This window comes from Huiozyma naganishii, chromosome 6, assembly GCF_000348985.1.
Source record: "Huiozyma naganishii CBS 8797 chromosome 6, complete genome".
In the NCBI taxonomy this organism is placed as follows: domain Eukaryota; kingdom Fungi; phylum Ascomycota; class Saccharomycetes; order Saccharomycetales; family Saccharomycetaceae; genus Huiozyma; species Huiozyma naganishii.
The window spans coordinates 477,748-498,083 of record NC_035927.1 but is presented as its reverse complement, the minus strand read 5'-3'; the positions used below and the strand labels follow the sequence as shown (position 1 = coordinate 498,083).

At 46.4% G+C, this 20,336-nt stretch overlaps 11 protein-coding genes and 2 non-coding genes across 13 annotated transcripts; 6 read left to right on the top strand and 7 right to left on the bottom strand.

Moving 5' to 3' along the window:
• Nucleotides 1–541: 541 nt before the first annotated feature.
• On the bottom strand, nt 542–1,840 carry RTT109 (H3 histone acetyltransferase RTT109; the record flags this gene model as incomplete). The annotated part of the gene is made up of 1 exon (XM_022608706.1): nt 542–1,840. One exon carries the CDS (start codon nt 1,838–1,840, stop codon nt 542–544), a length of 1,299 nt encoding a protein of 432 aa, XP_022465175.1.
• A 136-nt stretch (nt 1,841–1,976) lies between these two features.
• On the top strand, nt 1,977–3,218 carry SNX4 (Snx4p; the record flags this gene model as incomplete). Its single annotated transcript, XM_022608705.1, has 1 exon — nt 1,977–3,218. The coding sequence occupies one exon, from the start codon at nt 1,977–1,979 to the stop codon at nt 3,216–3,218; it is 1,242 nt and encodes a 413-aa protein (XP_022465174.1).
• Nucleotides 3,219–3,277: 59 nt separating this feature from the next.
• Nucleotides 3,278–4,117, bottom strand: TAD2 (tRNA(adenine34) deaminase; the record flags this gene model as incomplete). The annotated part of the gene is made up of 1 exon (XM_022608704.1): nt 3,278–4,117. One exon carries the CDS (start codon nt 4,115–4,117, stop codon nt 3,278–3,280), a length of 840 nt encoding a protein of 279 aa, XP_022465173.1.
• Nucleotides 4,118–4,430: 313 nt separating this feature from the next.
• On the top strand, nt 4,431–6,482 carry KAR2 (Hsp70 family ATPase KAR2; the record flags this gene model as incomplete). The annotated part of the gene is made up of 1 exon (XM_022608703.1): nt 4,431–6,482. One exon carries the CDS (start codon nt 4,431–4,433, stop codon nt 6,480–6,482), a length of 2,052 nt encoding a protein of 683 aa, XP_022465172.1.
• Nucleotides 6,483–6,839: 357 nt separating this feature from the next.
• On the top strand, nt 6,840–9,128 carry HCA4 (RNA-dependent ATPase HCA4; the record flags this gene model as incomplete). Its single annotated transcript, XM_022608702.1, has 1 exon — nt 6,840–9,128. One exon carries the CDS (start codon nt 6,840–6,842, stop codon nt 9,126–9,128), a length of 2,289 nt encoding a protein of 762 aa, XP_022465171.1.
• A 124-nt stretch (nt 9,129–9,252) lies between these two features.
• VPS53 (Vps53p) lies at nt 9,253–11,607 on the bottom strand (the record flags this gene model as incomplete). The annotated part of the gene is made up of 1 exon (XM_022608701.1): nt 9,253–11,607. The coding sequence occupies one exon, from the start codon at nt 11,605–11,607 to the stop codon at nt 9,253–9,255; it is 2,355 nt and encodes a 784-aa protein (XP_022465170.1).
• A 480-nt stretch (nt 11,608–12,087) lies between these two features.
• On the bottom strand, nt 12,088–12,160 carry KNAG0Ftrna4M. The gene has a single exon. It is a non-coding gene; the product is annotated as a tRNA-Met (tRNA).
• Nucleotides 12,161–13,557: 1,397 nt separating this feature from the next.
• Nucleotides 13,558–13,630, top strand: KNAG0Ftrna7K. The gene has a single exon. It is a non-coding gene; the product is annotated as a tRNA-Lys (tRNA).
• Nucleotides 13,631–13,770: 140 nt separating this feature from the next.
• KNAG0F02580 (uncharacterized protein) lies at nt 13,771–14,463 on the top strand (the record flags this gene model as incomplete). Its single annotated transcript, XM_022608700.1, has 1 exon — nt 13,771–14,463. The coding sequence occupies one exon, from the start codon at nt 13,771–13,773 to the stop codon at nt 14,461–14,463; it is 693 nt and encodes a 230-aa protein (XP_022465169.1).
• A 167-nt stretch (nt 14,464–14,630) lies between these two features.
• On the bottom strand, nt 14,631–15,086 carry RAD6 (E2 ubiquitin-conjugating protein RAD6; the record flags this gene model as incomplete). Its single annotated transcript, XM_022608699.1, has 1 exon — nt 14,631–15,086. The coding sequence occupies one exon, from the start codon at nt 15,084–15,086 to the stop codon at nt 14,631–14,633; it is 456 nt and encodes a 151-aa protein (XP_022465168.1).
• Nucleotides 15,087–15,571: 485 nt separating this feature from the next.
• Nucleotides 15,572–17,089, bottom strand: PKP2 (protein kinase PKP2; the record flags this gene model as incomplete). The annotated part of the gene is made up of 1 exon (XM_022608698.1): nt 15,572–17,089. The coding sequence occupies one exon, from the start codon at nt 17,087–17,089 to the stop codon at nt 15,572–15,574; it is 1,518 nt and encodes a 505-aa protein (XP_022465167.1).
• A 224-nt stretch (nt 17,090–17,313) lies between these two features.
• YBP2 (Ybp2p) lies at nt 17,314–19,395 on the bottom strand (the record flags this gene model as incomplete). The annotated part of the gene is made up of 1 exon (XM_022608696.1): nt 17,314–19,395. One exon carries the CDS (start codon nt 19,393–19,395, stop codon nt 17,314–17,316), a length of 2,082 nt encoding a protein of 693 aa, XP_022465166.1.
• A 198-nt stretch (nt 19,396–19,593) lies between these two features.
• On the top strand, nt 19,594–20,229 carry DUO1 (Duo1p; the record flags this gene model as incomplete). The annotated part of the gene is made up of 1 exon (XM_022608695.1): nt 19,594–20,229. The coding sequence occupies one exon, from the start codon at nt 19,594–19,596 to the stop codon at nt 20,227–20,229; it is 636 nt and encodes a 211-aa protein (XP_022465165.1).
• Nucleotides 20,230–20,336: the final 107 nt, after the last annotated feature.

Below are 20,336 nucleotides of genomic sequence, written 5' to 3'. Positions count from 1 at the left end.
ATAATTGCCCGCTCTCTAAAGCATTGCATAAACTGGCGCATTACCGGCACCATGTCCATTATACTAATATTCGAATAGCTTATCAAAAATACTCGCAATTTAATTAGCCTTCTTGTCGTTGCTGCCTCTTGTCACTTACAAAGCTTAAGAGACGTATATCAATGGCCTTGCTGTTTCAGCCACCATCTTTTCGGAGCGGTGGTACTTGGCAAATTGTGACAAAGTTTGCGTTCCATATGATTATGTATTTCACTAATGGGAGTGTTGTCAGTACGCTCTGCTGGGATGGTATTATGAAGTACACTTTTCTATTGCTATGGTATAAATGGTCTATAAAATGGGAGATGCATACAGTCTGTAACCATTGGGGCCTCGATGTTTGGGTGGTCATGGTCATGCCACAGTATCGATGCAGCCCCCTTGTGCACTTGAAGAACTTATTTATTCCGGTATGTTGGTCTCAGACTCTCTTGCAAAGAGGGAATCATGTATTGTATAAGGTCCATTGGGTAATTGGCTAACAAAATAGCGACCACACTCCCTATTTATTAACTTTGATTTTCGTGCGCGGCTGGAGCAGAGTGACTGTGGGTTCTTTCGGTACACTTTTCTTGTCTGTGCGAATTTGTGAGTAATCCTTCTGGCCCTGTATTGGTACCATCGCAGAATTCATGCGATAGGAGAGGCAGTCCTGGATGTTCGCAAACGCTTCAAGGGCACCCTCCTCTGTGTCGTAGTCCTCTGCGGTGATATAATTTTTGATGTAGTTAAACGTCTTTGCGGAATCGGCCACGATGACGTCCTCCCCCTGGCAAGGTCTATGGTGTGGTGCATCCTTTGTGGATCCAGAGATACCGACCACAGAGACAAGCACGCTCAGCTTGAACTCCTGTCTCTCCTGTAGCTCTGTCCAGAAATTGGTCAGTGTTGTGTTTGTCAGTCTGTTCTCGGACTCCAGTTGGTGTAGGAACCGTGATTTTGGGTCGTCAGGGAACAAGGGCACATGGTATACTGCGGGTGAGTCCCCACTGCCGCCGAAGATGTCCCCCACGGTCCAGTTTGCAAACTGGCAGTCCCTTAGGTGTCTGCGGATGCGCACTGGTTCCTCCCCGGGGACTCTCAGACACGCGTGTGTCGTACTCTGCTCAAACTGCTCGCATAGGATGTTATCCAAGATGTGCAGCCACCAGTCCAAAAGCTGCTGTCCGTTCATTCTGTGTTTGCCGCTGTTCTGTGCGGACCCATTAAAAAGGTAGTGGTCCGCTGGTCTTGTGAAGAGGCATAATTTAGTGACGCATTCCTGTGGGTTGTCTAGGGCACTTGTAGTGTAGAACCTGTCCCTGTCTGTAGTTTCCGGAGTAGTTAGTGCCTCGATCCTGTCTGCAAGGATTTTGAGTGCATTGCCCGTGGACACGGCACCGACGACAAGTTTACGTTTGTCGGTGCCGGAGAACTTCCTCTTCAAGGGTTTCACTCTTTGGAGGTAGTACTCGGGGTTGATGGCGAGCACGTATCGGAGTAAAGCGCGCGTGACGCCGCCCGCACTGAACCGGCACTGCGCGTACCCGTTAGTGTCAGCCTTTGAGACGAAAAGCAGGCGTTCTGGGCGTCCGTCCCTCCCACCAAGGGTTACGTAGCAGTACACCTCGAGGGCGAACACGACTCTCTCTGCGTGGCATAGCGCGAAGAAGTGTTGTGTCTTGACTGTCGTTTTGTTGCGACCCGCTGATCTCCGCGCCGTGAAAAGTGCTGGGACCTCCGCTGGGTTGCTCTGCAATTGCAGCAATTGGAACTCCTCGCCCACGGGCAGCTCGCTGCCAACGCATTCCCGCAATTGCATCGCGTGGGGGGGATCCTTCTACGATCCTTGCGGCGTAGTGTAAGTTTTGAAAGATATTCTGTAGAAATATTAAAAAGGTAGCTTTAACCGTTGACTAGATGCCTCCCTTCTCCCCTCCCCCCAACGTACACTTGCGATGGGCGTCAGTACTGTAGACGGAATGGCGAGCGGGATCGAGGGTTCTTCGGATGCTGGGCACCTTGGCACGTTGGACATCACCGTTTCTGACCCGCAGAAGCGGACTGGGGACCAAGGGTCGTACGTGAGTTACCAGATCTCTACAAAGACGCAAGGTGCGCGCATCGTCGTGGTGCATAGACGGTTCAGCGATTTGCAGTTGTTGCACGACTACCTTGCCGAGGAACACCCCACGTGTGTGGTGCCGCCTCTCCCGGAGAAGAAAGTGCTTGTGTCGATCACTAGTGACCGGTTCAGCCAGCGGTTTACAGCGAAACGGTGTCACAGTCTGCAGAATTTCTTGAGGCGGGTCGCTGCACATGAGGCTCTGTCTCGGAGTGATTTGTTGCGGTCGTTTCTGATGCGGGATGAGGAGTGGGACCGAGCGAAACGGTCGTTGGTGTCGAGGCAGGCTGCTGGTGGTGGTGGTGCTAGACGTGAGGAGGTCACTGATGCGTTCATGAACGCTTTTAAGAGTGTGCACGCGCAGAGCGACGAGTGTGTGGAGGTCCGTGAGCGGAACGACCGGCTGGACCGTACCGTTGGGCGGCTGGACCGTACTTTCCACAAAGTTGTCAAGAGGAACGACGTTCTTGTGGACGACCTTGCCCGGCTTGGCACACATGTAGCTGAGTTGCGTGAACTGGAGGGCACACATACCTCTGGGAAGCAATGGCAGACATTCAACGAGGCATTGACGCGGCTTTCTTACGGTGTGAGTGATTTGAACAAGTACTTGGACTACGAGTTGCTTGTTGATCTGAGGGATTTGGAACATTACATTGACAGTCTACGGCAGCAATTAAAATTGAAGGATCAGAAACAGATCGATTACGAACAATTGAGCGAGTACTTGACGAAAGCGGTACGAGAACGTGACCAACTGATCGCCGGGTACGGTGGCCACAATTTTTTTACGAACAAGTTAGAAGAGTTCGCTGGTGTGAACCAGGAGGCCGCGCGGAGGGAGAAGATTACTAAACTGGAGGGCAAGATATCGTCACTTGGTGGAGCACTTGAGAGTGCGAAACAGGTAGCGGATGCGTTTGAACTGGAGACTCTGCGGGAGGTTGCCCAGTTCGAGCGGGTCCGCACGCAGGAACTGAAACGGTCTCTGGGAGAACTTGCCGACCACCACATTGAGTTTTACGAGCAGATGCTCGAGACGTGGACCGCCGTGGACGCGGAGCTGGGGGGGTAGAGAGGGAATCCCCGAAGTTTATGTATACAGAGATAAATGAATAAAAAAAAATACGTACATCAAGTTATTATATTGCTTTCTGCGGCAATCTTACGTTTTTTCCCAAAATGGTACCTACCGCTGCGTTCCAGGGTGTCGAGGCGCTCGGTAAGAGCATCCACAATGCGGTCGTGCCTCGAGTCTATGAGTGTCCAGTCGATACCGTGGTCCGCAACCCCATCACCAGCAAGATCGAGATCGTCATCGTACCTGTGTAGTTCCCTTGAGCCAAACTCTCTACCAAACTCCTCGCGACCAATGTACCGCCCCCAGTGCAACGGTGGGAAATCCCTAGTGTTGATGTCCCTGTTCCCCTTAGATCGCGCCTGCGGGGCCTTGTCGTTCTCTCTAACGTAGAAGTACCGCAGCAACATGATCGCCTCGCGCCGGAACAGGCCGGGCACAGCCGCGTAGGGCGGGGTTGCGCCCAGGGACCGGGACTGCGGGGAGTTTAGCGACAGGACGGTACCGTTCCCGCCGAACCGGTCGTTCGCACAGCCGAAGTACACTTTCGAGACTCCGATTTGCCGCAGTGCGGAGGCGCACATGACGCAGGGCTCGACGGTGACGTAGACGCAGAGATCGGAGAAACTGCCGGGGACGCCAGTGCCAGTGGCTTCGCCCCCGGTACCGCCACTGGCACCACCGCTGCCCCCCCACCGCTCCTGCCACTGCCTGATCGCCTGCAACTCCGCGTGCGCCGTCCCGCAGTGGTCCCTGCTCGTGGCGTTCACCCCGAAGGCGACGACCTCTCGCAGCGCCCGCGACACAAACACGCACGCGACGGGCGTCTCGCCGTGGTCCAGGGCGTGCCGCGCGAGCCGCACGGCGTCCCGCATGAACAGCTCATCCTCGGTCATCGCAGCGGCGTCACTGCGGAGACCCCGGAGACCCGGAGCAACAGCTACAACAGCGCGACACGAAACAGCGACACGTTTCAGTCCGAACAAAACACAAACTTTTTTTTTTCTGTTTTTTCTGTTTTTTTGCCGCCGAGACGTTTTTGACACGTCGACCGTTTCTCTGCTTTTTTTTCTTCGCTGTTCTTCGCTGTTCTTTTCTCACTTGCGGGAGCAGGAAAATTACTATATAAAAAAGAGTGTGCTGTCTTTCTGGGCTTGCGTGCGGGCTCTTACCTGGACTGACTTGGTCGTTTGCCGAAGACTCCAACGGATGCTGGGATTGCAAGGAAGGAGAGGTTCGCAGTGGGCGGTGCCCCTCGGGGCGCTGCTGTACGCGCTGTTTGTGTTCGTGTTGCCCATGGCGGCTCATTCTGGCAGTGGGTCCCTCTTTGTTCGCGGTGCTGATGCAGAGGACAGCTACGGCACTGTGATTGGTATTGATTTGGGGACTACGTACTCGTGTGTCGCCGTGATGAAGAACGGGAAGACGGAGATCTTGGCGAACGAGCAGGGGAACAGAATTACCCCATCGTACGTCGCGTTTACCGATGATGAGAGACTCATTGGTGACGCCGCGAAGAACCAAGTCGCTGCTAACCCTACTAACACTGTTTTCGATATTAAGAGACTGATTGGGTTGAAGTTCGATGACAGATCTGTTCAAAAAGATATCAAGCATTTACCCTTCTCTGTCGTAAATAACAAGGGGAAACCCGCTGTAGAGGTTAAAGTGAAGGGTGAACTGAAACAATTTTCCGCTGAAGAGATCTCAGGGATGATCTTGGGGAAGATGAAACAGATCGCAGAGGATTACTTGGGTAAGAAGGTCACTCACGCCGTGGTCACTGTACCAGCGTATTTCAACGACGCTCAGAGACAGGCCACCAAAGATGCGGGGACTATCGCTGGTCTAAACGTTCTTCGGATCGTCAACGAACCCACAGCGGCTGCGATCGCTTACGGGTTGGACAAGAACGAGAAGGAACACCAGATCATCGTGTACGATCTTGGTGGTGGGACCTTCGATGTGTCTCTGTTGTCTATTGAAAATGGTGTATTCGAAGTACAAGCCACTTCCGGTGATACACACTTGGGGGGTGAGGATTTCGATTACAAGATCGTTCGTCAATTGATCAAGACTTTCAAGAAGAAACATGGCGTTGACGTCTCCGATAACAACAAGGCTCTTGCCAAGTTGAAACGTGAGGCTGAGAAGGCTAAGCGTGCCCTGTCGAGTCAAATGTCCACTAGAATCGAAATCGATTCCTTCGTTGATGGGATTGATCTAAGTGAAACTTTGACAAGAGCTAAATTCGAAGAACTTAACTTGGACCTGTTCAAGAAGACTTTGAAGCCAGTACAGAAAGTACTTGAGGACGCTGGCTTATCCAAGAAGGACATAGATGATATTGTGCTTGTTGGTGGGTCCACTAGAATCCCCAAGGTGCAACAACTACTAGAATCCTTCTTCGATGGGAAAAAGACTTCAAAGGGGATTAACCCTGATGAGGCAGTCGCATACGGTGCTGCCGTTCAAGCAGGTGTCCTCTCCGGTGAGGAAGGTGTCGAAGACATTGTCCTGCTGGACGTTAACGCCTTGACTCTAGGTATTGAAACGACAGGTGGTGTCATGACCCCTCTGATCAAGAGGAACACCGCTATCCCAACAAAGAAATCGCAGATCTTCTCTACAGCGGTGGACAACCAACCAACAGTCATGATCCAAGTGTTTGAAGGTGAGAGAGCAATGTCGAAGGATAACAACTTGTTGGGGAAATTCGAATTGACAGGTATCCCACCAGCACCAAGAGGTATCCCACAGATCGAGGTCACTTTCGCTTTGGATGCTAACGGTATCTTGACCGTCTCAGCGACGGATAAGGGTACTGGTAAATCCGAGTCCATCACCATCACGAACGACAAGGGTAGACTGACTCAAGATGAGATCGACAAGATGGTCGAAGAGGCCGAGAAGTACGCCTCCGAGGACGAAGCATTCAAGACTAAGGTCGAGTCCAGAAACAAACTTGAGAACTACGCACACTCGTTGAAGAACCAATTGAACGCAGAACTCGGCGACAACCTCGAAGAGGATGACAAAGAGACTCTGTTGGACGCTGTTAACGACACGCTCGAGTGGCTAGAGGACAACTTCGATGCTGCCATGGCGGAGGACTTCGACGAGAAGTACGAGGGTCTGTCCAAGGTTGCGTACCCAATCACCTCCAAACTGTACGGCTCCGCTGGCGACGGCGCTCCCTTAGAGGACGAAGAGGATGAGAACGACGAGGACGCTGACTACTTCGAACACGACGAATTGTAAGAGGAGTAAGAGTAAGTATATACAGGACTAATAAAAATGGTCCAGTGACATTGTGGGGGGGGAGGAGACGTCCCCGATATCTCTTTTCTCTTTTATAGAACCTATTCTGAATATGTCAACGCTACGTAAAGTAAAGTTAAGAGATTTAAATAAACAACACGGGTGCATCGCGATCCAGCCCTTCGTCGTGGGCGTCTCTGCAGAAAATTTTCTGGTTCCCACAAAAAATAAATATAAATAAAAGTAAAAAAAATTTTGAGATGAGCTGCTCATCGCACTCGTCACAGCCGCTATACCATTGCAAAAGACGGTGCTACAAGTAAGTAAGTTCTCGGAAAGACCACCCCCCCAGACACAATGGCGAAGAAGAACAGAATGAACACCGCTCAGCGGAAACAGCTTCGGAACAAGGAAAACGAGTACATCGAGGAGTTGAACAAGAGGACGCAAGAGTACGACCCAAAACTGCAACGGGCCACGTTCTTCAAGGACTTGCCCCTCTGCAGGAACGTGCTTAAGGGGCTCAGTGCCTCTGCGTTTGTGAAACTGACGGCTATCCAGAGGGAATCGATCCCCGTGTCGCTTCAGGGACACGACGTGCTTGCTGCAGCGAAGACTGGGTCCGGTAAAACACTCGCGTTCTTGGTCCCCGTGTTGGAAAAACTGTACAGGGAGCGCTGGACCGAGTTCGACGGGTTGGGGGCGCTCATCATCTCTCCGACGAGGGAACTCGCGATGCAGATATACGAGGTGCTCGTCAAAGTCGGGTCTCAGTGCTCGTTCTCCGCGGGGCTTGTCATCGGTGGGAAGGACGTTAAGTACGAGTCCGAGAGAATCTCTAAGATCAATATCCTTATTGGGACCCCAGGGAGAATCCTGCAACATCTTGACCAGGCCGTTGGACTCAACGCATCCAATTTGCAAATGCTTGTCCTGGATGAGGCGGACCGCTGTCTCGACATGGGGTTCAAGAAGACACTGGACGCTATTGTAGGGAATTTGCCCCCCATGAGACAGACGTTGCTCTTCTCCGCTACACAGTCCGCATCATTAGCGGACCTCGCGAGACTCTCCCTCACGGATTACAAAAATATAGGCACGTTGGAAACCGGGTCAGGACAGCAGGTAGGAGCCGCAAATCCGGCAACACCAGACACATTACAACAGTACTACATTGACGTGTCACTACCAGACAAGCTCGACATCCTGTTCAGTTTTATTAAGTCACACTTGAAGTCCAAAATGATCGTTTTCTTGTCCAGTGGGAAACAAGTACATTTCATCTACGAGACATTTAGGAAGATGCAACCAGGTATCTCGTTGATGCACTTGCATGGGAGACAAAAACAAACAGCAAGGACAGACACCCTTGATAAATTTGTCCGCGCGCAACAGGTGTGTCTCTTCGCTACAGACGTCGTCGCTAGGGGGATCGACTTCCCTGCAGTTGATTGGGTCGTCCAAGTGGACTGCCCTGAAGACGCAGACACGTACATCCACAGGGTCGGCAGATCGGCGAGGTACGGGAAGAAGGGGAAGGCGCTGATCATGCTCACCCCGCAGGAGATGGACCCATTCCTGAGCAGACTGAAGACGAAGAAGATCGAACCAGAGAAATTGAACATCAAGCAATCCAAGAAAAAATCGATCAAACCACAGCTACAGTCGCTGCTGTTCAAGGACCCTGAACTGAAGTACCTCGCGCAGAAGGCGTTCATATCGTACATCAGGTCAATCTACGTACAGAAGGATAAAGAAGTGTTCAAGTTCAACGAAATACCGACCGAGGAATTTGCAAACTCGTTGGGGCTCCCTGGCGCACCAAAGATCAAAATCAAGGGTATGAAGGCGATCACTCGAGCGAAGGAGTTAAAAAACTCCCCAAGGTCGCTGTTGAACTTGGCAAAGACGAATGAGATGGGTGAATTGGAGGAGGAATCGAAACCCGTGAGGACGAAATACGATAAGATGTTCGGACGTAAGAATCAGACCGTTTTAAGTGAGCATTACATGAACATCACCAAACATCAGACGGCAGAGGACGACGAGGACGACTTCATGACAGTGAAACGTACAAACCACATTTTGAACGAGCAGGAACTACCACAACTAGTCGTGCCAACGTCCAAACGTGGCCAAAAGAAGGCGCTGTCAAAGAAGGCGTCCCTGGCCGCAAAGGGCAACCCCACTAAAATGGTGTTTGACGATGATGGTAACTCGCACCCTGTGTATGAACTAGAGGACGAGGAGGACTTCCAAATGAGAGGCAGCGCAGAGTCTCAAAAGAGAGAATTTTTGAAGAAGGAGACGGACGTTCTTTCTAAGGGTGACAAGATCGATAAACAGGTTGCTAAGGAAAGAGACAAGAAAAGAAGAGAAAGAGGCTCGAAGCACTTAGAAGAGAGATGGAGGAGGACCTGTCCGGGGAGTGAGGAACCCGCTGTGATTCTGGGAACTGGCGATTTGGATCTTGACATGAACGCCGCGGACGAGTCTGACAGGGAGGAACCCGCGAGGAAGTCTCGGAAGAAAAGCAACTTTAAGTCTGCTGAGTCTCCTGAGGAAGACAATAACGCCATTGAGGTGGAGGAACCTCAGACACTGGAAGATTTGGAATCATTGACCGCCAGATTAATACAAGGGTAAACATCAGGACAACAAATCTGTGGAACCATTATATTTTATAAAGAAGTAGAAGAAGTATAGAAAAAAAAAGATATGCATTTTGTTTGATATTGTAGGAATAGAAAAACCTCACTTAGAAATTGTTCTAATGACGTGTAGACGGCGTCGAGCTTGTTTTGATTTTCAATTGACCACTGAAAAAAGCTGACCACGTACTATCTTGGATTCGTCTAATATTTGCCTCAAACCTAGATAGATGCTTGGGATCCCATCTGTAGATGAAAAAGTCTCTTGCAGTGTCGTTATCGTTCTTACCTTCTATTTTTCTGTGAAAGACCTCCCAGTGCTTTTTCCAGAGACCTAGATCCCAAGGTGCCCCCTTCAAACTGATCGTAAACGCCCAAACTATCGGATCACTGTTATCCAAAGTAAGTCGACCATACGTTTCATAGTAGTCCTCAGGTGAATCCAATGGAACAACTAACAGTTTGATGAAGGACAGAAGCTGGTTCAAATTGGTGTCTAGATGATTTTTGGCCCTCTTGAAAAAGGGACTCTCAGAAGATGTCGGCCCTACTACACTCTCACACATGGAAGAGAGCAGCTGCTTCAACAATTGCATATCCAGTAGCAGCTGTTCACCGATATTAATGACTTGCTTCGTACTCAAACGTCTTTGGCTATTCGATGAGGCAAATGGTGGCAATGGCTGTAATAGTCTAATAATACAGTCAACATACGTTGTTGTAATGAGGTCAATGAAACTATCAAAGAAATTCCACTTGTAGACATCCCTGTTGAACAAGTTAACAATCTCTTCGAGTAAGTTTTTACTAGAAGGTTTCTGCGAGTGAGTTGATGTTGATTGGAGTGTAAACGTCAATAATTTCTTGAGAGTCACCATATACCTACTGTAATCCTCTACCAGCACATGCGCCCAATCTGTATTATCAAACTCTTTATAGGCAAATGACAGCTCCTTAGGAACTACCCTTTTCAGCAAAAGTCTGTTACCATTACTGATCAACTCATCGTAAACATCCTTTGCCTTTATAAAGGGGTCTGAGACGCTTCTTGATCCGGAACTGAATAGAGAAAGTTTTTCCTCCAATTGGTCAATTGTAGTCGAGCAATAATCACACGTGTTTATCAACAACACCGTGTATTTTATAACCTCAAACTTCTCCTGAATATCTACATTCTCTGGTAATAGCAAAGGTTTCAGAATTCTATTTGAGTACTCTATCAGCCATTTGGCGAACAACTTGGATAAAGACGCTAAGATGGTATTGTTCTTGTTTTCTCCGACCAACTCCAAAGTCTCAGTAAGAATTGTTCTATATGTTCTAAACATATCAGCCGTCGAGGGAACAACCAAAGAGTGCGACAGATCTTTCGGTATCTTCTCTTCGCTCATATACGTAAGCATTTTTTTGTTCATTATTCCATCCTGGTGGGATACCCATAATGACAGATACGGTTCAAAACACTTGCTCAGTCTTTCCTCTTTAAATTTGTTTGAAAAACGAACGTCAATGTACTTCTCAAAATCCAGCGTTACTTGCAATGATTTCATGAAAAGATCAATAGAGGGAGTCCTGTCTTTGAACTCTACCTTCAATAAGATGTCTAAATCCTTTCTTGTCATTGAAAAAAATTTTGAAACCAGTTGTAAAGGCATTTCCCATGTCGGCAGGAAAAATGATGCAAACTTGGAGTTGAAATTGTTTAGCACTTTCTTGAAAAATATGTACCTCCGTTCCAGGTTTTCCAAAGAGCCTGCCTCGTCATCAAACTGGAAGATTTGTTTGATTTCGTACAATAGTTTGTTCAAAGTCCATTCAATTATTTCATCCTTGGACTTAGAATTAGAATCTAGCAGCTCGCATGCACCCTCCCTGATCTGCTTTTCAAAAGATGGGTCGACCTCTGATTTCCCATTTAGAATGATTGTATACGTCTTTTTTATCTTGCTGATGATGTCCGACTTTAGCTTCGAAATGTTATTAAGCAGCTTGTTCACTTCACTGACAGACTTATAGGAGGAGAAAATGTTTTCCGACAATGAACACATAATCCTGTATGGCGACACCATCTCTAGATACGTAACCCTTTTTAAAAAGTTACAGCATTCGTAATAACTGTCAACCAATATTTTTAAGTTCTGAAAAAGATTCAAAGAATTTGTAAGATTATGTTTCGCATTGTCTAAGTGAACCAAACCCTTAATTAGCTTAGTGATAGTGGCCTCTGTAGACGAGGCAATTTTTTGAGTTGTGTTGAAATTGCTGACAACAGCCTCCAATGCCTCTCCCTTCTCAGCAACAGGACCACTTTCATGTTTTTGAGCTTCTTTCGCAATAGTTATAGCTTCTTGCAGCTGGACCTTATGTTGCCTCGTGGTTGCTAGGAGCGAGTCGATATCCTGCAAAGAATCCTTGGTGAGGAATATCGAAGTAATATTCTCAAATGGATCATAGTCAATTGAGTTTATACTCATATTTCAATAATCCCAATCAAAGAAAACAGCCTGTCCTTATGAATACTAGTTAAACGTTGAAGAGAGAGCCATCAGAAATGTTTACTACTAACTGTACGTGAACGTGAATTGTTAACTGCAGAACTAAAGACAAATAAAACCAGACATCATACAATATGTAACCCGGACAAGTATCATCGCTGAAACTCAATGTAGTAGCATGACGAGCACAAACCACTGGCTGTTCAGGGTGCCACTCTTACGACCGGCGTTCACCCATCTTGCTCTTGTTCGAGTTCAATACTATAATATTCGCGGGATGACTATATCAAGACTGTTACCGGAGTAATAATTTTCTGGTTTTCTTGTACATGAGTAGTAAGTAGCTCAATACCACAGAGTGGCATCACAAGAAGAGGGTCTGAGAGGGGAAACACGGTTGTGTGGGTGATCGGGGAACAGTGCGTACAGATGAGTTACTACAAAAAAGCCAAAAAAATATGCTCCAGGGGAGGTTCGAACTCTCGACCTTCAGATTATGAGACTGACGCTCTTCCGACTGAGCTACTGAAGCATACTAAGTTGGATTTTTGTGTAAGATAGCGCTGATCATAATTAATGGTTTTAGTAAACTCCAAGGTATATAAGAGTCTAAACAGTGATCAATTGTCTGCTCTCTCTATATGAAAATTATATAAAAAAAGATTAGATAAAGGAAGAGAGACGAGGATTTCAATGGTTGGAATATGTGGCCTTTATATAATATTTGGTGAAGCTGGATCAGACCGCATTAGCTTGGGTCTGTCCGTTCGTTATAGATACGTAGTCTGCTGACTAAAGCAGGGTGTGACACTTTTGTATTGCTTGTTGTATTTTGCGATGTGTTGCCTTGTGGAAGAGGGCTTACTGTTTGTGTCTCGTAGGAGAGAGTTGTTGTGTTGCCTTGTGGGAGAGGGCTTATTGTATGTGTCTGAAAAAGGTGAGAGTTTGTGATGAGAGCTGTGTCTCGTGATTGGAATTGTGTGAGTAGCATGTTACAAAATTTTTGTGATAAAGTACAATCGTATATAGATAACCCACTGATGGATCTAGCCACCCTATAATTACTGCTTGGTCTCTTTATTAGAAAACACCAACATACATACGAGTGCATGGGTACATACCAGTTTATATACGTGCGAGTGGAACGTCGTCCACTCGCTCGCTCGATGTCTACGTAACGTTAGCGCCGAGCAGGGTAATGATCTAATTCTTATTTAGGTTGATCGAAGCTCTCGAAGGATCTTAGCTTGTTGTTGGTTGTTCCTCTGGACCAAGACATCTCAGGATGTAGTTGTTTAACCTGTATTATAGGAATTCTTGCCCTCACCGTAGTGAGAAAGAAACCTCTAAATAAAATACAAAATTAAATATTAATCTTGCTAAAATTCTTCGAGAGAAACGAGCTATATCGTGTGCTTTTATATAGTTAATTCTGAGATGAATAAACCACTTTGTCCACGATGCAAAACTTTTCCTATTCGGCTATTCCTAACCAAAGACGAAATGTTTTGGCTTGTGTTAGCTTTCATTTTACGCGTTACTACCGAATCTGGGTAAAAACGCGTGAATGACAGCTGGCGAGACCACTACCTCAATTGTAGCATCTCTAATTTCACTTCTTACCGCATTTCTGTATTTATCTGCGGAATTCCAACATAGGTTATGATGTAGGTTTTACTACATCACATCCTCTCCCCTCTAGGTTGGATCCTATCCTTGTCGGAAGTCTCAGTTGTTTCTTGACCTAGTTCCTGGGTGTCTGGGTGATCCTACCTTCACAAGACCTTTTCCAGAACAATAATGTGTTTTTGTCCACTTAATATTGTATCTCAGTACGGTGCTCTAAGTATTAACTCAATAATGCAAGAGCATAATACAAAACATTAAGAATATGTAAAACAGGGATTTTTAAAAAATCCAACAAGTTAAGCCTTGTTGGCGCAATCGGTAGCGCGTGTGACTCTTAATCACAAGGTTAGGGGTTCGAGCCCCCTACAGGGCTTCTTTAATTTTTTGTTTTTTAACACCTACTCATTTTTTTTTTGAGATTTTAGTCGTGAGATCTCTTTTGCTGATGGTAACTGATGTTTTCCGCATATTATCGGTTTATTGTGCTCCAGGGTTAGCAGTAGTCACAAAAGCATGTTTCGTATATCAATAAAGAGCCGATGTAGGTTTGTTCAACATATCAGAGCCTCGAGTAAATTTTCCACGAAGCTTGAACGGAGAGAAATACCGCAATCGTTACTGCGGAGACAAGAACTTAGACTCAAAGATGGTAATAATCTTGCGGAAAGCCCTGATCTGATGAAATCCTTAGAGGATGTCTTTAAAATATTCAATCCCAACCATGCTACTGATGAGGACGATGATATCCTCAGGGCGTCACACGATGCTATTGTCAACAGGTTTGTCCATTCGAAGCAAATGACGAGTCTGTTGAAGAATAAGTTTGGTTTCAATGAGGGCACCAAGCTGCTCGATCTGCAAGCATTGACCAAAAATTTCAACACGCTCAGCCAGCTGGAACACGACTGTGTGATGACACTGGCATTCCCGTCTCAAAATACGGACCAAACAACTGAGAGCTGGAATGAATTGCCCCCACATGTGAAACAGTTACAATTTTACATTGCGTATGGTCCGTATGGCCCACGACAGCGTATTCCATTCAATGAGAACATGTTGGCCGTAAAAAATGTGCCTCCCAGAAAGGGTGATCCAGTGACCAAATTCACATTGTACTTATGTGCATTGATATCAGCGATAGCCCTCTGGAAGGACAAACTCTCCCCACAAAAGGAGAAGGCTATTCCACCTGCTATCAATAATTAAATATTCTCAACCCCCCACTGTATTTCCCCCATTAAAAGAGCGGAATATACAGATTAGAAGTGTGTGTTTACTATGCAGAATGACTACTATTTTTTAACGTTTCTAATTTAGTAATATACTATCTATACAGATGTATGTATTTTGTGCACCGCCCGCCCTATTCCTCCTCACTCGTCTTCAGATTCATCTTCGTCATCGTCCATATCGTCCATATTATCTTCCCATGACTTCTCCACAGTTTCCTTTACCCTCTTGACGTACTGCGACTTGTAATCTTTAAACAGTGTTGCGGCCTCTACGTTCGCCGGGGATGCAGGGTTTGGGTCATTAAACAGACTTTGAATCGAGGTCAAGATCGACGCGACATCGTACGTGGGCGTCCACCTGTTTTGCAGAATATCTAGACAAATTTCACCATTGGCATAGACGTTGGGATGGAACATCTCTGAGAGAAATTTCACGTGCGGAGGTTTATTCGGGTAGTCTTCGTCGAATTCTAGTAGTAGCCTAAAGGTCCCGTCTTCGTATGGAGTGTCTGCTGGCCCAATAATCATGGCATTCCATACCATGACGTTGTCCGGCAGCGGCGATGCCGAGACACCTGGTGGTGCATCTTCCTTCATTCTCTTTAATAAAAAGGGGGTTCCAAAAGTCTCTTACGGAGAGCATACAAACACTGTTAGTAAAACATGATTCACAACTAGTAATCTGCAAGTCGAAATGAGAGCACAGTACGTACTCATACTCTCTCTGCCTCTCCTCCAATTCCGATAAAACAAAAAGAGGGCAAAAAAAAGAATAACAATATTCAACATACCTTGAAGTCACGCATAAGCCTTCTTCTTGCTGGAGTAGACATGATATATAGTCTCCGTCTGTCTGATTTGTTACAAACCTAGTGTATTGGTATTCACTGATGATCCTGCACTGTCCATTCCGCTCAGAAGACCAACTTCTAAGTGGCGATTCAAAATTCGGTTTCGGTGATTTTTCTGTTTTCTCAAAATTTTGGGTACTTCGAAGTCACGTGCGTCTAGAGGGAATGGGCCTGTCCAAAGCAGATGAGATGGGACCGCGTACAGTGGTGCTACGGTGGGTTTGTAAGGGACTACACTTTATCAAGCTGCTTCTTTTGTGTGTGCTTCATCAAGTTCCCCAATTTCAAAACTGTGTCTACACCGTACCCGGGCATGGAATGGAGAGAGAGGTCGCCGTTCCAGTAATCTGCGTATACTTTGCACATTGCCAGGCCAATCCCCAGTTTGTAGCGGAAAGGTCTTTCCAGTATCTCAATGAGGGGTTTCTCAAATTTGAATTGGCCCTTCTTCAGATTCCAGTGCGTGGTTGGTTCCAGCGAGGTGCGGATGTACGGTTTGGCTACCTCTCTTGGGTAGTTGCACCGGCTCTCTGTTCCAGCAAACCCACCTTCAGATCTCGATTTCTGCCTCTTCTCCTCGTACAAATGGTCGTAGATCGAGACCGTTTGGAGACCAGGCAGCCTATGGAAGCTGCTCAGCGATTCACTGGCTCTTGCCTTCGATTTCCCAAACGACCATATATTTTCATCAGGGTGCAGCAGCCCACCTGCATTATCAGATATCTTGAACAGGTAGTTTTCCGGGTTTTCAATTATGGTAACCTCGATCGGGGTTGGCTTTGAAAGACCCTTTCTGATAAATTCTTTCGTTGTTGCCGTGTAAGCATTTCTTAAAAGCTCGCCCAGCAGGTACTTCAAGTGCGTCGGCAAGAAATAGAACTTCAGGTCCGTGGTCCCCTTGATGATCAACTCTGGTAGTAGGATGTCATCATAGTACATATCCTTGATGAACCTCTGGCACATTCTACTCGCCTCTAGTACGTACTCGCTTGCTGAGCACTCCTGGAATATATCCCCCAGAACGAGCGTGTTTTCATTCTTCCCGCTTAAGAAGTTAGCTGTCACACTCAAATGTTCCTCCACTATCAGCCTTCTAGAGATTCTTGCCCGCAACAAATCCGATAATAGCTCGTCCATCTTTTCTGTAGGATAAAGATCCAGAATTGTACATTCCAAAGCCCCCATCACCAAATGCGGTAGATTCAGGGAGTTGAAGTCCTGGAGAATATCCTTGGTAAACTCTGCAAACCGCATGTTGTCCTCCAACGTTCGAATGGTTGGGAATCGTCTAAATCGTTCAAAGATGTCGTAGTATGATTCATAGACTTGGACAAAATGGAAATTATTCACTACATTAAAGGGGAGGTTTTGTAGCAGCCTCAATTTCTTGGCCATTCGAATAGCCAACTCCTCCTTCACGAATTTCCCGGAGTTTATAATCTTTGCCTTGGTCAGAGTACTCGAGTCGTCGTAATATTGCGCTAGTTGCGTTAGAGAAACCGGATTTGGCGTCCGCCTCGCGTAATTCTCAATCAGTACAGTTTTATTATGGTAGTAATGCTGTTGATTCACATACTTAGACCCGTTAGGGTACGCCTTCATCGTTTCGAACAGGTACGGAGCAAGACCCTCTTTTATTGGCTGAATCGGCGAGTATTTCGAGAAATCTGGGATTTGAGAAATGCTTGGGGTATGGATGGAGTGTTTAAACCGTACAAATACTTTCTGACAAGGACCAGCTGGTTTCATTGTGTGTGTGTGTGTGTGTTTTACGAGGGGGTGTTACCTTGGCTTGTCTTGTACATCCTGGACCCTAAATCTTCTCAGTCATCGCAACGTAATGCAGAAGAATCTTCAAAACGGCGATGATTAAAAAAAAGAGAAAAAGGAACAAAATGAGAGTCATAGTTACTTGTGTGGATGAGTGACAATGTTGTGTAGAAGTGTTGACACCAACACCTTCAATTTACTTATTATACATTCAGATATTGCTTCAAAGTATCATTTGCTATTTTGATGAAGTCCAGTTGCGGCACTGGGTGGCCGTCGCTGGACCATTTGTGTGTTTTGAATTTATCATCGATAGATTTCTGCATTGCAAACAGTAGATCCTTATTCCATTTATCTCGTATTCCAACGAAAAGGTTCATATAAGCTAGAAGCAAGGGAATCGCAGACATCTGCTTTGTTTCCAAGTCGTTTTGTACATTCTGGACGGCGACCATTGCTAAGCTGTGGATGGACGCCATCCGATCGTCAGTAATGGCAATGTACGGTCTGGGCGGTAGTGCTGGGCGGGCCGGTTTCCCGTCCTCTGAGATCTTCAGTTTGGAGATATTATTAGTTACCGAGTTTGCCGACTCACTAGTTCGTGTGATATGCCCCGTTATATCGTTTGAGTTGCGTTGTGTCAAGTCCTTGAAAACTTTTATCATGATTATCTTGGCGTGCACATAGGGGCAAGTTAGCAGAGTATCGAAGATGAATCCATACGACATTTCTTCTGGTAAAATGCATAGAATTCGGGTCAACAAAACAAACGTCGCCGTTCTGACGTGTTCGTTCTTCTCAGCACAATTTTTGACTAAAAGTATCTGTAAGAAGGTGCGTATTATGATTGGGGAAATATCTGTCAGCTGCCCTTTTATGTTAGGTATGGAATTGTTAACCAATGAAACCCAAATCCAATATTTACAGGTGCTTTCCACGGTTTTGTTGTTGAAGACATCGGAAAATAATGAAGCCGTCGCGCACCTCAAGAAAAGATAGATGGCGTCCCCAACAGCAATCTTTGGTACTAAATGCGTGTTGTATTCCACGTAAAACATTCCGGACAGGATAATAATCCCATACGGGTCTACCACCATGTCCGTCTCTTTCAGCGTCTTGTTCATCGCAAATGTATACGATAACTGATATATCATTTGGGTAACTTCACTTTCGGGTTTTTCGGATAATTCTAGTACCGGGTTGTATATTTCTTTTGATTCTTGTAGGAGCTTGGAAAACTCTTGTTCTAGTTGCACCGGTATGGTTTTCACCATTTTGGTGCATTGACAGCAAAGCTTCTTGAACTCTTCATCAAATAATTCCACGTCTAAAGTAGTGTCTGCTAGAGTACAGTAGTAAGCCAGATCGAAGGCCATGTCCTTGACCTTGAAACAAAGAGACACCGAGATCGTTGTAAGAACGCCCATTAATTTCTCCCTCAACTGTTCTTCCTCTTCTATCAAATTATCATACACCTCTTTCGTGACATCTAATAGATTAGAGTATGGCGTTAAAGTAGGATGATAGGACGAGACTAGCTCATTGATACGACGAAGCACAAACGCTGTGTTTTCCATCAAATCTATGTTACCTTTCAAGAACCTTAGAATCGATGCAATAGCCATACTCAAAAACTTCGACGGGTAGAGACTCTCCACACGGTTTAGTGACGTCGTGATCAATTGGAATAGTAAGTGTACCTTAATATCGGGAATGAATTCCGAATCGTTCTTAGCCTCGTAAGTGTCCGCAGGGCTGGCCGTGATCTGTGGATCTTCCTGATCCTCGCTCCCCGATGCCGTATAATCAGACCCTGTATCCTGAGATTCGGTGTCGGTTGCGTCATCATCAATTCCTTCACTCTCTTCCGTGGCACTGGCATCGTCCATATCTGTTACAAATTTCAAATCTGTCAACAGTTCACACCCAGCCAAGAGACACTCCTTTGGATTGCCCTTGAGGGCTATCTCGGTAAAACACTTCATCACAGAGGCAATAATCAAGCTCTCAGTCAGTTTCTGATGCAGGTCTATGTTCCGGGCATTGAAAAAGCTCAAGAGAGTTTTGGGCAGGTCCCAAGCAATCTCCTTCAAAACAGCTTCATTGTCTTGGAGCAGCTGGTATAAAGTCAGCAGAAACCTACCTATTTCCTCTGGGGTTCCAGTATCATTTATTTGATCGGCGTACAGGTCGATCACGGTGACAAGCGAAACCGGGTCTGTTGAGTGTTCGTCGAACGCCCTCTTCAAATTAGCCAACACGGTTTCAAAATCAACGTCTGCCATGACTCTGAAGAGCAACTTCGGTAGCTGTTTGGTGGGTAAGGGGTCAAGTACAGTAAAAGACTCCCTGAGCGCTTTATACGCCTCCATCAACATATGCTTTTATTTTATTTCTCAAGTGACTTCTAACAAAACACTGAAGCGAAGGTCTGGTACTGCGATAAAGACAATCACGAGTTACTGAGACAGAACCAGAACGCAATGACTAACAAAAGGTTTGACGAGAAGACACTCAATGAGATTATACCGCATATCTTTGAGCAGAGGCGGTCAGTGCTGGACACGGAGACAATAACATCGAAGCTGCAACAGTCGCGAACGCAGATTTCGTCGCTAGCCCTGCAGTCCCTCATGGAGGAGTCCACTGCGCTTGATAAGATTACAGAGACTATTAAACAGCTGAACGACGTGGTGCAGAACTCATCCAAGGGCAATTTGTCCAAGCTGCAGGAAGTCTGCAAATCGACCAATTTCATACTGGATACGTGGATCGACATTCAATCCGAGGCTGGTTACCTTCAGAAGCTAATGAATGATCCACAGTACATACTATACTTACAGGGGAAGGATGCTGGGAAGGACCTGTTGGAGGAAGAAAGAAGGGAAGTATCCCAATTGAAACAGAAGTTGGAAAGTGAGAAGCAGACGAGGATCCTACATAGAGACATGAAGGGTCCCAGTACTAAACCTGTTGCCAATTCGAGGACACGGGCAGTTCGCGGGAGAACGGGGCTACCGAAAGTGGCACAGAGGGGGGCGACGGGGATTCCCAAGATTGGCTCTAAAGTGGGCAAGCAACCGCACAATACCCAGAGTAGGCAGCCTGTTAGAAAGTAGAACGGAAACTGGAACGAGGGAAGAGAATTAAAGCAGGTAACGATGAACCAACTCACCACAGATAGATAATTCGTCCATATATAAACGTATAACAGGATATTGCTATT